This window comes from Saccostrea cucullata, unplaced genomic scaffold (assembly GCF_032062105.1).
Source record: "Saccostrea cucullata isolate Sc308-1 unplaced genomic scaffold, CSIRO_AGI_Scuc_v1 ctg338, whole genome shotgun sequence".
Taxonomy (NCBI): domain Eukaryota; kingdom Metazoa; phylum Mollusca; class Bivalvia; order Ostreida; family Ostreidae; genus Saccostrea; species Saccostrea cuccullata.
The window spans coordinates 297,121-314,590 of NW_026928340.1; the positions used below are offsets into that span (position 1 = coordinate 297,121).

General features: G+C 32.1%; 1 protein-coding gene across 1 annotated transcript in view; it reads right to left on the reverse strand.

The window, feature by feature from the left end:
* The window catches only part of LOC134277254 (uncharacterized), a 29,587-nt gene extending 14,028 nt beyond the window's left edge, over nt 1-15,559 (reverse strand). Inside the window, exons 1-4 of the mRNA XM_062759572.1 lie at nt 15,466-15,559; nt 14,621-14,701; nt 14,394-14,471; nt 14,154-14,171 (exon numbers count right to left, since the gene is read on the reverse strand). Of these exons, the coding sequence (XP_062615556.1) occupies nt 14,154-14,171; nt 14,394-14,471; nt 14,621-14,656 (132 nt within the window). The 5' untranslated portion in view covers nt 14,657-14,701; nt 15,466-15,559. The remainder of the gene's footprint in view (nt 1-14,153; nt 14,172-14,393; nt 14,472-14,620; nt 14,702-15,465) is intronic.
* Nucleotides 15,560-17,470: the final 1,911 nt, after the last annotated feature.

The window sequence follows — 17,470 nt, forward strand, 5'->3', positions numbered from 1 at the left end:
TTTATGTCTACATCAGATGTTGATAAATCTGATAATTTTTATATGAGTTAATATATTCAGATCCTATTAAATGTATATAAGTAAATATTTTCATAAGAAATATTTTGGTGTAAATACAGAGTTATTGTAAAGAGCATATCTTTAGGAATTTATTTATTATTAATACAGTGTAACACCATATCTGAAACATGTGAAAAGATCCATACAAGTTTGTCAGATGGACTTGGTTCCACAAACCGGTATGCATTACTGTTTTATTATTTTGGTTATATATGAAAGATAACTCTTCACGATTTTGGAAAGTATGTTTACCTTGTAAGAGTTATTGCCCTTTATTCATGTAAAGTGTAACAACATTCCTTAGAGTGAAATATTTATATATGACACTATTTGAATAATGACTTCTATGTATATCTACTATTATATTTTATTGTACCATTCTAATGTTATTGTATATTTTATATTAATTTCAGAGCCACATAATTATTGATATAAAAGAAATTATAAAACCAGAAAGTTCTTCAAATTATAATTGCCGGGATTCCCGTTACACTTCCACATCAGTTTCAGAAGATTTTCAAAGATTTTTCCTATATTTCTATGTAAAACTTTGATCCACTATTGCGGCCCCGCCCAACCCCTGGGGGTCATGATTTGAACAATTTAGAATCTACACTACCTTACAATGCTTCCACATGATTTTCAGCTTTTCTGGCCCAATGGTTCTTGAAAAGAAGATTTTTAAAGATTTTTCCAATGTTATGAAGCCTGAAGAAGGTACTTAGCAATTACACTTTTTGCCCAAATTTAATAGTCTTTCAATGGCCTTAACCCTAACCCAGACTAAAGAACATTCACGAGATTGCTTCACTTTCACTTCTGCAGTAATCAAAGTACTGAAAGTACCGAAAGGATGTTGGTTAATATCATCGTTGTTACGCAGTTTGGTATTGTTTTATTTATTTGCTGGTCTATGGGAACATTTTAAGAAAATGCATAAAGGCATACGCAGATAATGTTTTACCGAAAAAATAAAAGGTCATAGTTTTAAATGAACTGATTTTTGTTTCGGGGGTGGGGGGGGGGGGGGGTGGGGGGGGGGGGGTGGGGGTGTATTTTCTTTTTTTTATCAAGGGGGAGAAGGGTCTCTCGAAATGAGGATACTCAATGGTTTACCATGGAAAGTGTTGTTGTCCACCTGGTCAACGACTATAAAAATACAATTTTGAGAGTTTTTTAGAGTGAGCTTTTTGCCTCAGGGTAACAAAGGTTCTAGCACAAGAAAGATGTAGAATTTGGCTTCATAAACCGTAGCATAAAGCAGCAATAATCGATCATTCATATGACTTTGAATAGATATGCTGGGTTCAGCCACAAACAAGGAGCAAATTATATTAGTACAAGGCGTAAGAGTCGCACAAGGGTAAGAAGCTGTTACTTTTATCTCAGGATATCTCAAGCTTCATACTGGTCCTTTAAAAATGAAATTATACTTCACAAATTGATAAGAAAATAAATCATTCTGCTCAGATTTAGTTTTCGATAACTTGATAGGATTGACTGGAATGCAAATTACAGCTTGTAAATAAGCATTTAAATAGAAATATAATTAATAATTTGAATCTCTAATAGGACTAAATTCTCTACCCTTAAATGTTGTAATACTCTGACATATTAAAGCATTTTATAGTCAAGCAAGCATTGCCCAGGAGAAACAAAGTTCAGTAACTTAGCAGTACTTAATTAACACAGATTGCATTGGGGGATAGTGATCTTTAAACAAATACTAAAAATAATAGAATATTTTGATTAAATACTGGGGTGGAAAGATGTAGGAAAACAGAAAAAATAGAATAACAATTACTGGCAAATAAATTAATAAATAAAGTAATAAATTAAAATAAAATAAAATAAAATGAAAAATAAAATAAAATATTTTAAATTAATTGTTTTAATTAACTTAAAGGAAGGGAAATAATTCTTACCAAAATTTAAGGTCATAAATTAGGACACATTCCACCCTTACATGCTAATGGTGATAATTAAGAGTTATGTCGAAATAAATTGAGTATTTAACAGTAACACATCTTTAATGTATTCAATGTCACAGACCTTCAGCATACTCCAGACTCTATATTCTCAGATATTTAAGGTAGTTCTATACTCGGCACTAAATGGGCTCAATCTTTAAAAATCTGCTTTTATAAGATAGACATACATCCCAGCAATGGATACACACAAGAAAAATTATATGTCAACATGTTCACTTTTCCGCTATAGCCTATCAGAGTTTATACCCCGAAATGTAAAATACTGAAATTTTACCTATCCTAGATTTTGTTGTATATGAATTAATTTAAGTCTTAATATTCAACTTTAATACCCAAAATAGAGTAGAAACATGTTAGTAAACAATATAATATCGTTGTTTTGCATGAATTATTACAAATAGATGCACTTTGTTAGGCTATTGTATCAAAATTTAATGTGAGAAAATATGCTTCACAGGACAATCTCGGTCATTTTAAAAAAATTATGGACTCAAACTTCGTGAATTTGCATTATTTTTACTAAATTATATTTAAGAAATATTAAATAATAAGCTTAAAAAAATTATATGTTGACGCATTACTTTTCGTGGAATGAGCTCTACACTAAATGGACCCCCCTATTTTCTTTCTTCCAGAAGTAATATATTGCCACATATTTCTGTAATACTGTTTATTGAGTGTATACTTGTATTAACAAGCTTGTACATAATTTAAAACAATAATTATACATAGCCAAAACCAAATTTCCTTAAAATTTATCTTATTTTACTCAAAAATAAATAAATAAAACACACGTCTTTAAATTGGAGACGATGAAAATGAAAGTAATTCATTGATTCTCAGAAACTGGATGATTTTGCTACAGAAAGTAACAAAGTGTGCTGCAAGTGAATCAACTTTTGTCAAATACTTATTCAAAAGATAATTTCGCATTGGGATTCGTGGGTAAGCATGTTGGGGGAGGGGGGTATGCGTTTTATGCAATAATTATTATTCAAAGTAAATTTTGTAATGTTTGATAAGTAAAATTCATACTTGTAAAATTGTCTAAGTCAAATCGTAGTCATTACTTTTCTTCCGAATTATCAGTATTAGCTTCAACTTGGCAATGCTTGGCCGCCGACAATATTCGCCCCGATAGTTTGATACATGTTCTGATGTAGCATGTATATGGTCCGTGTTTTCGGGGCGGCATATAAAAACATGCATCATTCACAGAAATATCGTTTTATTACCTAATTATTTCTGTCAACCGAAAGTTGTTCCCAGCCTTCTCTTTTTAATCAATTTATCCTTAAACTGTAGAATATGTGTTTGTTGAGGCGACCGACTTCGAGCAAAATCATTACCGGATATTTAAAACGCTAAGTAAAAGTCAAACCAATATAGTTAAAAAATCTCATCTCGGAAAAAGGAAGCGCGGTTCCGGTTTTACTATTCGTAAATGACGTAGTGCGAGTATAGAACTACTTTAACTAATTTTATTATTCAAAATTGTTGTACATTGACCAATCCATTTTCATTTACATGTACATACAGGTACATGTATGTCTATTGCCCACCAACTTATCTGAACTATTTTGCATGTGTGACTGATCGTATAAGAAGCATTGTTTAAGGAAGTTCTCAGGTAACATAAACCAACTAAAAAGCCATAAAAGACATACAATCCCTGAAACGTTCTACTTTCCCACCTGAACGGTGAACGAACGCTGAACGAACGGTGAATAGAATTGTCATAGTTTTATTGAACAGAAAAATGTACGAGAGAGAGAGAGAGAGAGAGAGAGAGAGAGAGAGATAACCCCCGCGATTCTCAAATAAAAATTCTAATTATTTTTCCTAAATATTCCAAGCAATAAAGGCAATCTTTTTTTAATAGATTTACAAATCCACTTGACAGAAATCATTGGCTTTTATTTTCCATCATCAAGTTCACACAGTTCACAGAAAGTCCGTGCTACATTTGTAGTAGCGTGCTTGTGCTGTCAATCAAAATAATTCGACACAGTGGAGGTGTGGAAATCGCGTTTCACAGAACATGCCGAAGGCAAAGAGTCACTAGTATTCCAAGGAATTTTAATATTTTTCCCTATTTCCCATTTCTAGATCTGATTTTTGCATTCCTGCAGAAAAAAAAAATAATTCGAATATATATCTAGAAGGATTAGGTTTTAAATTGAATTTGAAACATTTTCCCTGCCAATTTAAAATACTACTGTCGGCACAAGTTCATACTAAAATACTATTCTTTAATGACTGTTTGATGTTGGTTTTAAGACTGATTTTCTTGTGTTACAATAAAAATTAAATATTAATGAAAATATACTGTAAAAAAAAACTCAATAAGAATTTATTTCAGGAGAAAAGGCACCGGGTGGGGGGGGGGGTGTCTTAATTATACTGAATAGCAATAAACACATATTTTTAAACATATGTTTAGGTACGGTGAAGGGAGGATTTTTTCTTCTCTAATAATAGACTATTTTAAACAGTTGGTCTTTTCTAAAATTTAAAACCACACCATCAATTAAATTAGCTCTAAAGAAATTTAATTAACTGAATATTTGCAATACTGTTCATAATTCTCAAACCTACATGTAGTTTAAATACGTGTTACTGTAGAAGCAATTTTTCTATGTATTCTTGTCCTGTATAAGACTTGGATTAATAATTATACATCCATTAATAATTTGTCCAATTTAAAATTACATCAAATTGATGCCGTGCGTGAAGCATTTGTACATTGCCCTTTTTTAATTTAATATTTTAGCATCGTTCTACATACATGTAGGTACTTAATGTATTAATTATTTTCCAGGGAAAATTCATGAAATAAGTATTAGCTGAGTTATAATAATAGAAAAATAAATATCATAGATATTTTTTGCAATGAAATAATTATTCTTCAAACACGATATCTAAGTTATTTAATTAAAAAAAAACAAGTAAATCCTTACCATCAAAAAGATAAGTCCTTTCACTTCGGAGTTCCGAATGACAATGAAGACTGAACGATAAGTGAACGGTGAACGCAAGGTGAACGCAAGTAAACGGAACGAAGAGGGAACGGTGAACGTTTTGTGAACAGTGAACGCGAGCGCACGGTGAACGGTGAACGCAATACTGTGAACGAAGAGCGAACGGTGAACGAACGGTGAACGAACGCTGAACGCACGGTGAACAAACGGTGAGCGAACGGAAAAAATGGGAAAGTAGAACGTTTCAGGGACTGTATGTGCTTGCTTATTGTCATACATTACAACCTGTTTCAGAGTACATAACCCTCAAAATTCAATTGCCAAAATTTAATGTAGAGTATTTTATATTGTAGTTTTGCACCAAAACACAAAATCAACAGATTGATCTTGAGACTGCATCACAAAATCCCTTAATTTTTTTATAATCATATTAACTCTAAAATGATTATATTATGCTTATATTATGCCATTTTGTATTGGATAGGATAATATCTTAGGTAACATAATTGATAAGGCACATGTTTTATCATGATAGATCAACATAAGTTTTACAAAGCAGTCTTTGGGACAGGTATACCCCAATTTTAGTAATATCAAGTTTACCAATTTTAAAAATAAAAATATACAAAGAATCATGCTCTCTTGAAATGAATAATACATCTAAAATAAATATAAAAACAATTCCTTTTTAGTGTTAAGGCAACTAAGAATTGGGTGTATCATTCTGTGTGTCAGCATACAATGATCGACCTAGCTTGAGTTAATCAAACTTGCAGATAGCAAATTTTAATTTCCGCATGAATATAGCAATATACCAAATTCCATATAATCAACAATCTCAAGTAAACATAACAAAGGCATATATAAAATAATTTAAACCAGATTCGTTTAAGTTAGGATTTTCCTTAATTACCAAATATGCATTTACTAGGTTTAACGTTAAGGACGTAAACTTGATATAAATTACTATTACCATCATTTCTGAGGGGAAACTAATCTCTTCGAACAATATTTTTTAGTCAACATTCTTACAATTCTTGTTTTTGTTTTAACTGAGTTAAATTGCCCGTCTGACAAGACGCAATATAAATCTAAAATATACGGTTCCTTTAATCGAAGATTTGTATGAGAGGTTGAATGGGACGTTTGGGTCAACCCCCATTTTAACAGAAATTGTGGGCGGGTTTAGACAGTATTGGATAGTTTATAAAATATATTTGTCATTTTTGTAGGATGAATATTAAATCTCGCTCACTTCAATTACTGAAGCAATTACTACACATTTTCCATCAGAATGCAACAGGGAGGACAAGGTTATTATTATAATTTTGAAAATTCCTGCTTTTCAAAAGCATATTATTGAAACATTAATAAATGTACAGTGGATCCCGTTTAATCCAATAGTAAGTTTGTCAGCCTTCTGGTATCAGTGTTGCCGATTATTCGAATAGCCGATTGCGCCATTTCGAGTCCAAATATTAGGCCTACTATATGAATGTGTTCACCTATTTTTACACGCTTTACTGGTATTCTATTTTTTCCCTATTACTAATCGATAGTTGGTTCATAAATTGTGAAGTACTACAGAAGGGTCTTAATCTATATAGATAGGTATATCAAGGGATCGGTTGGGAGGGGGTTATTAGGACACATTGTTATTCTTAAAAGTTTTTAAAAGTAGCTTAGTACCTTAAGCGAAGAGGTGACACCGTGACAGTATCTTGTCCATTTCCAATTTTGGTTTGTTTCAGTACAAAATCCTTTAAGACAGCTATAAGCTTCACTTGCAAAGATAGTTATATTTTTCTAAGTTCTATATTACTTTGTGACGCAAGGAAACTTGGTAAGAGGTATTTTAATGATTTAAAAGCCATATAAAGAGTGACAGCTATTTAAGTAAATTATACAAGTAACAAATGGAAAGATACAGTGTCGGTAAGTATCAACAATGCTAGAGGAAATAGTATTTGTTTTATACGGACAAGTCCTTGGCTCCTTTTGTAAATCTTGTGTAATCACTTATTCTGTAAATATTTTATTGCTGAATGAGCAGGCCCTGGTCGATGGTGACCATTTGCGCTGAGGTACTGCCGCCGTCACCATGGTTCTTGGCACTCCATCGGTGGCGGTTGCAGTTCCATGATTACTCGTAGTATACACGAGGAGTCATGGCCCTTGCAAGTGGCGTATTCCGTCGCACCTCAACGCAATTGGACGAGTGCAACACATATTCTTACGCTCATTCCATTGTTTTTTGACTTGATTGATATTTGAATCGATTGATTGATTTATAATTGATTGATTGACAAGTAAGTGACTTGATTGATATTTGAATTGATTGATTGACTGATTGATTAATAATTGATTGATTGATTTTGATTATTGCATTGGTGACGTCATGCACTTGTGACCTACCCAATGCATGATCCGATTTGGGTCGTAACATTTGTTGTATTGATTGTTGATTGTGGGGCAGCCCTGTGGTAGCCCCAGCAAATTGATCACCGCGGCCAGAAGCGCTATATTAAACAAGCAAAATAACATCCATATTGTTTGTTTGATTTATAGGGAATCTGAAATAATACCACTTATACGAGCCTGGTCTCGGATAGGTGAGTTTATTTCAGTAACCCTATGTCCTTCCATTCCGGATATCTTAAGCCCTTATAGATATATAATTATATGTACCTTCAGTCCCAACCTATCAATCCGGGAAATTTAGGTCCATTTACATATACTAGTCTAATACTTCGTTGTTTCCTCCTTTTCCTTTCTTGATGGTAAGGTCATGGAAAATTTTGTGAATTTGAATTGTTGCAATGTTTTAATTTTCCCCACCCACACTCCTCTTGTTTTAGAACAAATACAGCTGTTCTTGTTTTGTCAGTGTAGCTGAAGACTTCCTGCTTGGCCTGTGTCCACAACATCCCATGTCGCAGTGATAATCGTGTGCTCCAATATTCCTCAATAGTGCCCTGTTTGGTCCAGCGTCTTCATCAACTTGTGTTGCATTAGTGAATTCTGTATGATTACGTATTCTTCAAAGACTGCCTGTTGGGCACAGCGTTTGCATCAACCAATGTCGCGGTGATGAAGTCTCTGTTTTACCTATACCGTGATGACTGGCTGTTTGGAATACCGTCCACTTCAGCCTTATCGTGTTTGGAATTCTTAGTGTTTGCGCATTCCGTCGCACCTCAATGCAATTGGACAAGTGCAACACATATTCTTACGCTCATTCCAATGTTTATTGACTTGATTGATATTTGAATTGATTGATTGATTAATAATTAATTGATTGACAAGTAAGTGACTTGATTGATATTTGAATTGATTGATTGACTGATTGATTAATAATTGATTGATTGAATTTGATTATTGCATTGGTGACGTTCATGCACTTGTGACCTACTCAGTGCATGATCCGCCCGATTTGGGTCGTAACATTTGTTGTATTGATTGTTGATTGTGGGGCAGCCCTGTGGTAGCCCCAGCAAATTGATCACCACGGCCAGAAGCGCCATATTAAACAAGCAAAATAACATCCATATTGTTTGTTTGATTTATAGGGAATCTGAAATAAATATACTCCTTTGATAACTTGTGTTATAAAATAAAACCTAACTCCTGAATAAAAAGAGTGGTAAAATATATATATATTTTTATGATCATTTGATAAATACTTAGGTTTTGTTAGAGTTGGTACTGTATATTGCTGCATAAGTAAGGATATGTAGGCATTGAATACTCAGTTTATTTAGACATAATTCCCATTTATTACTATTAGTATGTATAGTGAGATGTGTCTTAATTTATGACCTTGAATTTTGGTAATCGTTTTCTCCCCCTTTTTGTAACTAATATAAAAATTAATTCTAACAAATTTAGCCGGTAAAAAATGTTCTCAATTATCATTCTAATTCTAATGTTTCAATGCATCTTTCCACCGCAGTATTTATCGATATTCAAATTATTTGAATTTTTATTAAAAAAAAAAAGAGCGCTTGTCCTAACAGTCTTCAATGCAGTTTTTGTTAATTAACTACTGCTTTATCAATGACTTTTAAAAAGTTTTCTCGTGGTCAATCCTTTTCCATTATAAAATGCTTTAATTTAATATCAGGGTATTACATACTTGATGGACATTTAAGGGATGGAAATCCTAAATGCGAGATTAAACCATACATTGTATACAACTAAACCATTAATTTAGACAATGTGCCAATGTCAACCTTTTCATGTTTTGTCCATCGCCTGGCGTACTCTTCCACAGAATTCCTTATAAATGAAATCATGATGCCAGTGAAAAGATCGAGGTTCCAAAAAAATTGTCCTCCTAATACATGTAGCTGCATTTTTTATTTAGCTCTACTGATCAGAGATGATGGACAGTGCTAGATTCATCGATGTCAAATATACTGGGTGTATAAGCCTATCTTTGTTGAAATGATGACTTAATCTTTTATTTCAATGCAATTAAATAAGATAAAAAATTATTCTTGAGTTTATCCCTTAATATTGTTCATTCATAAAGTAGGTTCATCACGATGTTTTAAAAAGTATTTTTGAGATTTTCTATGTTCTCTTTGTGACCAGACTTAAGGGCCACCAACATATATAATGATCTCACCTTAAATCTTAGCTATGGATTTCTGTCACACCTGAGATTTTCCTAAACCGCCGTTCCACCAATATTTCTTATATTGTTCTCACAGTATAAGTTGAGATTTGAGCAAATCCTTAGATTTATCTTATAGACTTATACACTAACTATAGTATCCTGTTGAATAAATAAATAAACAAATACTAAATATAATGTTAATCAAATAAATTTACTTTAATCCAGCGTTGTTGATGGTCTGCGCAGGTGGTCCTCACGTGAAATGTCAATAGAGAAAATTCGAATGAATTACTCGCAGTCACTGATCAGTGTCACTAAAGAGCTTGGTTGATCGGATATTCCGGAATCACCAATGGTCTGGTTGCTCGAGTCTAGGCCTATGAAGTGGATTTTCCGTTGGGCGCCATTTTGTAGCGGGTATTCCCGGCAGTATGATGGAAAACACCAGTTGATAATTTATACGTTTATTTTGATGATATCTTTAGCTGATTGGAATAATGGAATATAATAACGAAGTCCAATCTATGGAACTGAACTTTCTCCAAATCAAGTTTACATATTTGTTACATATGGAGATACATTTCAGGAATTGTCCAAGGTCTCAAGTCTTAGGAAATAGATTTAAAGTCAGCAACGAAGTAAACTATATCTTCTCTATTCAAAATCAGAATTCTAGAGTCTAAACTGAATAAAACTCACTACACCACAAAGACCAAAACACTAACCAATGAAAACTAAGCATTTCAAAAACTGACCAATAGATATGTACATGTATGTGGTCATGTAAAAGTGTATGTACAGGTGTGGATCCAAAGGGGCGTATATCTATATAACTAAATACCCAAGTTAGTAAAGAATAGAAAGAATAAAGCTTTAACGGAAAACTATCATTTATAACTTATTTAATAATTTATTTAGTTTATTTAATTTATATTATTTATATCTTTTATTTATTTTATTCCATTTAAAATCACTCCAACTTTTATTATTTTAAATAAAAGTACCTCTACTACAGCGATATGCAACCTTTTTTTCGAAAACCGTAAGATTGTTATAATTTTTGAATTATTCAATTACCGGGTATTGATTTTACCTTTTATTCAGTTGTTTCTGCAGATCGCAAAAAAAAATACCACACACATACTTGTACGAAAGCCCGTTGAAGTCACTCAGAGAGAGAAATTTCTTTATTGCATTTAATCGCAATAATTATTGCGTTTAATCACAATAAGAACATTTCTTTCTAAATTGGCCTCAATGGGCTTCACATCCCCTAATTTCTTTAACTTATTTGCTGTTTCGAGTGATTCAAGAGAGAGGATTCCATTAAGACGTTTGCGACAATAATTGTTCATTGAACCCCAGTAAAAATCCCTACAAAAGAGAAATACAAAAACATATCCTAACATATAGATATTTAAACTACAATTGAACAAAACATAAGGATTAACAAATATAATTTTGAACTACATCACGCGTGAATTTGAAAGGTATTATATTTAGGTGCTTTCTTCAGTTTCACTTGTACACCATTCGATACATTGAAAATCAATTCACCTATTTCTTCCTCTTCTGTTTTTTTTCACGTTATACATGTTATAAATAAAGAGAAATAAATGCCTAATAGCCAGCTATTAATTACTTGGAATTTCTCTGGATCGAAATTTCGAGATTGGAGAAATCAAGGAAATCAATTATAAATCTACGTCGAATGTACACCTGAAGTTTGAAAAAATTATTAATGTCTCTCCATAATGGCACTATATGACATTTTTGTATACATGTACAGTGTATATATATCGATCGCCGCCAAAACAAAAATGATAGATTCCACAATTCCATTCCTGTATTGGAATATACAAAGGACCGGGCTTAATGGCGGAGAGATTATGCGGGGTCCGCTTCACGCATGAGTGCGTAAAGCGATCCCATAATGCGAACGCCGGGTTCGCTCTAGCTGACCCAGAGCTGAGCCCAAGCGAACGCGGAGCGAACCCGGAGCGCACAGAAGGCGCACTAGAACGGTACCAAAATTTCTGAATGCGAACCCAAAACGGCCCCGAGTGAACCCTGGAAGCGAACCCAGGGTCTGCTCTAGTGTTAGCTGTGTTCGGTCGGTACTGTTAGTATAGTACCAAACTTAAAACTTTGAAACTTTGATTTACTATTGTGAAAACTTTGGAACTTTGATTTACTACAGTGAAAACTTTAGATCTTTGACATACTACTATAGTTAAAACTTTGGAACTTTGATTGATTATAGTGAAAACTATAAAATTCCTTTTATTGATGATTTTTTAAATATTTCCTTTATAAGTAAATAGAGTGCATAATTCCATGAATTGGTAATATAATAATAGGAATATTTACATGTGTGTAATTACAAAAATACACTTCTTGAATTCTGGAACTTCCAGGCCCGCAAAATAAAACTGTAAATGACTCAGGGTTCTCCACATTTGAAAATTTAACCATGAAGAAAGCTGCGCAAAAGCGAAATGTGACGAAAATCACAAAATGCATAATAATCTTAATTAATCAATGATTAGTTTTACAATTTTTAACCAATTTGTTTGAAATGTTTATATGTTATTAATGTTTCCCATGTAACAATATTTTGGTTAGGGAGAAGAAACATGATTTGAACTTGCCCTTTGTTCTTATTTGAAGGTTGCCTTTACCTGTCCGATAAGTTAAATTGGACACCTACAGGTAATACTGGACCGCGTGCAGGACAATAAGAAATTTACTGAACCAGGTTTTACATACGTCACAAAAATGTTTAAAATGCATTTTCAATTCTTTAAAATTTGAGTGATTGAAATTCCAGAAGAATCATTTCTATATCACTTCTATGAGTTACAAAAACCTTCTTAGATTTGTTTAAAACTACTCGAATATCAACGAGATTAATGTTAAACAAATTTATTTCATATGCGTGCTACCTATATCCGCAAGCTCAGCACCCCCCCCCTTTTTTTTGCTTTGTATTTGTTAATTGATAACAGTTTTCAATTCAAATTCTCTTCATTTTGCATGTTTTTACAATATCAAACGAAGCAAAACTATTGACAGTAATGTCAGTGTATTTGCATAAATATTTTTTACGATGTTACAATTTAACATGATGACGATGCCTTATAAATAATAATGACTTCTTAACCTAAATTGCAATCAAAACAGAGTCATATTATACAGTTATTGACTGGGTATTCGGGCAACATATGATTTGTTGGACCTGAAGGTGAAAATGTTGCCCGAGGCCGCAGGCCAAGGGCAACATTTTCACCTTCAGGTCCAACAAATCATATGTTGCCCGAATACCAGTCGATAACTGTTTTGTTATCAATTATTTTATCAATTATTTTATATGGAAAATAATGGCTTTTTCAGTAAATATAAAAACATCAAGCCGAGAAAGAACAAAATCAATTATATATTGTATCACAAAAATTATTCATCACAAAACATATTCTTCTTCCCTAACCTTGCTGTAAGCAATAACGTTAACTCTTGTAGCTTTTATCTTCGGCTATTCTCGAGTCGCCGATATTGATATTACTTGTGACGTAACAGACGAGTGACGTTGCTGTCTAACAATTCTTATGTAAGACCGGTCAATAGTGAAATTGTTAGACCGATGTAATAAACAGTTTTTGTGTTGGACTTTTTATTAGTAATAAATATATAGAATGATATTTATAAGGGTATAACAATGTAAATTGTAAAATGTTTCAATATTGACCAGTCTTACATAAGAATTGTTAGACCGCAACGTCTCTTGTCTATTACGTCAAAATTAATAATCATCGTCCAATGCGAAAATAGCCGAAGTTAAGAACTACAAGAGTTGCTGCTTACAGCAAGATAAGGAAGAGGGGAAGAGTATGTTTTGTGTATAATTTTTGAGATACAATAGAATAATTGATTTTCTTCTTTCTCATCTTGATGATTTATATTTACTACAGCCATAATTTTCCATATTAAATTTATTGATAATATAGCGTGTATTGATTAAATTGATCAATCTTTAGTGAGCAGTGAAGGGTATAACAAAACAATTATAGACAGGGATTCGGGCAACATATGATTTGTTGGACCTAAAGGTGAAAATGTTGCCCTTGGCCTGCGACCTTCAGGTCTAACAAATCATATGTTGCCCTCATACCCAGTCAATAACTGTATAATATCCTTGTGAAAAGTATTACAGATACATTCTACTCACAAACAGTGATAAAGAGCTTAAAGTTTACACTACCTATATTGAAAACCTCATCTCTGTTTAGCTAAGACATATTTGCTTGGAATATGGTTCTACCTTTTAATGTTATTGCCAAAAGAACTATGAAATGCTTCTGACACGACACCATCATCTAGTCCTAATTTATTGTTTTTGTTGGTTTGTATGAATAATTATGAGGTGTAAGCCTTGTGTAAGCCTTTTTGAATTTAAGAGAGATGAACATAAATGTATTCAATTCTTCGGGATATGTTACTTACCCTTCTAGTCGACCGATTCTGAAAACAGAAAAATGAAAAAAAATCACCCATTGCAAAAAAAAAACATTGGACTGATTTATCGTCTGAAAGTAATGTTAAAAAAATATATTGGAATAAAGAATGTGACTATTATACGCAGATAAAGCGGCTTTATATACACTTTAAGTAACTCATATAATATCTATAAATTTTAACATGCAATGTCCTTGAATTGCTGGAAATTATATTAATAAGTTTTACCTCGGGATATACCGGTAAATGCGGCCTCTTTACTGAACATTCAAATGATCTCCTGGCAGCTAGGTTTATTCCAGAAGGCTAAAGAAAATATAGTGCTTATTTGTCACATTTTGTTGTCGCAGTTGATTTTAAAACAAATTGTTACATAATTATTCAATTCAATTTATTTGACTGCAAATATTCATATAAAAATTTAAACCATGCTGATATCTAAAACTTTACTCTACCTTATGTGGCTTTCCTTGTCGGTCGTAAAAAATCATTGTTTGTAGAAGGGATGCAATTGGACTGTCTGGCGTTTTTCTGTCCTTTTGTAAAAAAAAATATCAAAACGCTGTTTTAATTTTTAAAAATTACCCGTCAGGAGAAAATAAAAACTGTACACATCCTCATCTCCTGACTGTAAAAAGTTAATAAGCTTCATTAACGGGCAAAGAAATGTTTCAGTTTCTCAAAATGAATACAATTTTTTCATCATTTTTTTTTATTCTTGATATGTAATTTAGTTTCCTTTTTGATTTTGGATCGCTCATTTATAAGAAATACCGGTATACAAGTTAATGACTCCATATTTTAATGGACATCAGCAACTAATAGAAATTTAAAACCGCTCACAAGTGTTATCTACGTTTCGATGAGGTTAATAAGTACGGGATGCACTTATGTTTCAACTAATGTCAACTACAAGATGGTAATTGCATTCATACCCTAAATGATATCAACCCAGGGGTATTTTGTTTCTCGCAAAGAAAGTATACAATGTAGCAATGAAAATATTAAAAAGTATGCCTTGGCTGGGATAGAAAAAGAAAATGCAGTTTCGAAATTTGATTCACAACTCTATACATGTATATAGATTTGAACTTTAAAAAGTTGAGATCAGTGATAAAGTTGTTTTACACAGATAGTCGCATAAAATGCTTCAGAACAAAACTCTTCAGTGTAAAGTATATAGGAAGTTCTAAACTCGAATAATATCTGAAAGACGTTGCATATATAAATTACACAAGACAAATAGTCATTTCTCCATAATTCATTTGTCATTGCTGCAAATTAAATCATGACATCTTACCCATGAGTCTATTAAATTTCGTGTCCAATGGTTAGCCTTGTCATATATATCCCATGGATGCCAGTGAAAATAAGAGGGCAACTTAAATGATGTCAAAACTAAAACGAAACAAATATAAATTTAATTCATAAAACTTTTCAGATCCACAAATATTTGACGTGTTAAACATTAATTATCAAAATTCATCACAGTCACTAGTACTATTATTAATTTTTTCCACTAAAGTTTCCATAGCCTAATTTACTTATAGATTAATGGATACAGCCACTTCAGTAAAGTACATGTCCTCAACTTTGATTCAGTTTTATCGTTTGCACAATTCAACAGAAACACGCTGCATGTACATGTAGCAAACTCTCTTTTTCATAAAATATTGGTTTTAACCCAGTTTAATGCTATCAATTCGTGCCACAATCAATACATGTATTTAATTTAGATATTTGTGGTAGTAATGTCCACTTTATGAATTTAACTTATTTGCAGTTCTTTATTTTGTCAACTGAAGAGAAACTGAAAGTTTCTGCAAGCGTTGTTTGTCACTATTCATTATGTGAAAAAAAAATATTCGAAACTCTACATTATTGACAATGCAAATGTATCAGGGATTCTTATTCTAATACTTTTTACGCTGAATAAATTTGTAACAATTATTTTTTCATTGTGAGAAATTTAAAGTTAATAGCTACATGTAGCAACCGAAGTTAAATAATCTGTGTATGTTTTATTACATACTAAGAATTTGTTACCTGTTTATGAACAACAACAGAGGTACACAATGACATTTTATAATACAGAATTTGTTAAAGTATCATAAAATTGTCTAAACAAAGATCGCATTCTATCGTTAAACCCGATACGTAGGACTTATATCAATTTAATAATTAGTCAGCAAGTTTCAAATCAATAATTGTCAATATGAAAATCTTGTTTGAAACATTAGATTTAGTGCAGTACGATCCCGATTAAATAACAATTAAAATTGCCATAATTCCTTCAAAATCAATGAAGCGGTATGAAATGCAAAGTTGATCTGTACCTTATCAAGATTCACTGACGTACCAAAGTCAGCTCAATAACTGCGAGCTTTGAACAGTAAATGCGGAAAACCAAGTCGAAAAGACTGTTAGACAGACAGAGGGACAGTCCTGTTACACCGGACGGGGACAATATGCATAAAAATGTCCTGTCCTTGGTGAATTCTGAGTCATCAAAAATATCGTTTTCTCAATGAATACAATACAATTGTTTCTCAAAACTATATTGTGATAACATACCGGTCCGTGTAACACTTAACAACTTTAATTTCTAAATTGATTTAGAGTTTTGAAAAATAAATAATTAGTTCAAATTTCTTAATATCTAAAACTGATTTGGTATATTGAGATTTTATATTTAATTCAAAAATTGTAATTATCAAATTTCCAGACAGGATTTTATCTATTTTTTTTTTTTTTGCTTTAAATATTAAAAATTCAAATTAAGAAAAATGATTTTGCATTCATTTTTTTTTAATTTTTAATCTAACGTTTGTTCAGAAAGTTGACGCCTTATGCTTACAATATAAAGTTCATGATTATTTTTTGGTCTTTTGATTATCATAAATTCACTTCAACATCCAAACATAAGCTTGGAAACGTTTCAGATTCTTAGAAATTTAGAATTTTAGTTCAAATATTCATACTTTAAATATCGAAACAATTTTAACATTTGAGTTTTTTTAATTCAAATATAATGTTTCCAAACCAAATTCGATTTTTGAAACACGGTCGCATACTTAATCTAATATGTAAGTTCCATTTTGATAATTTTCCATCGGTAGCGATATCGCTAAAATTTGTTGTGAAGTACAAGGGTGTTAGATGCATTGTGAATTTACTCTACAGGCAAGCTCAAAGAAAACAAATTTAAAGCGAGAAGTTATGTTAGGATTCTAGAACAGATTTAAGGGTGCCGACTATAGTTTTATTGTGTGAAAACTACAACAGCGAAACTCTTCATTTTTATA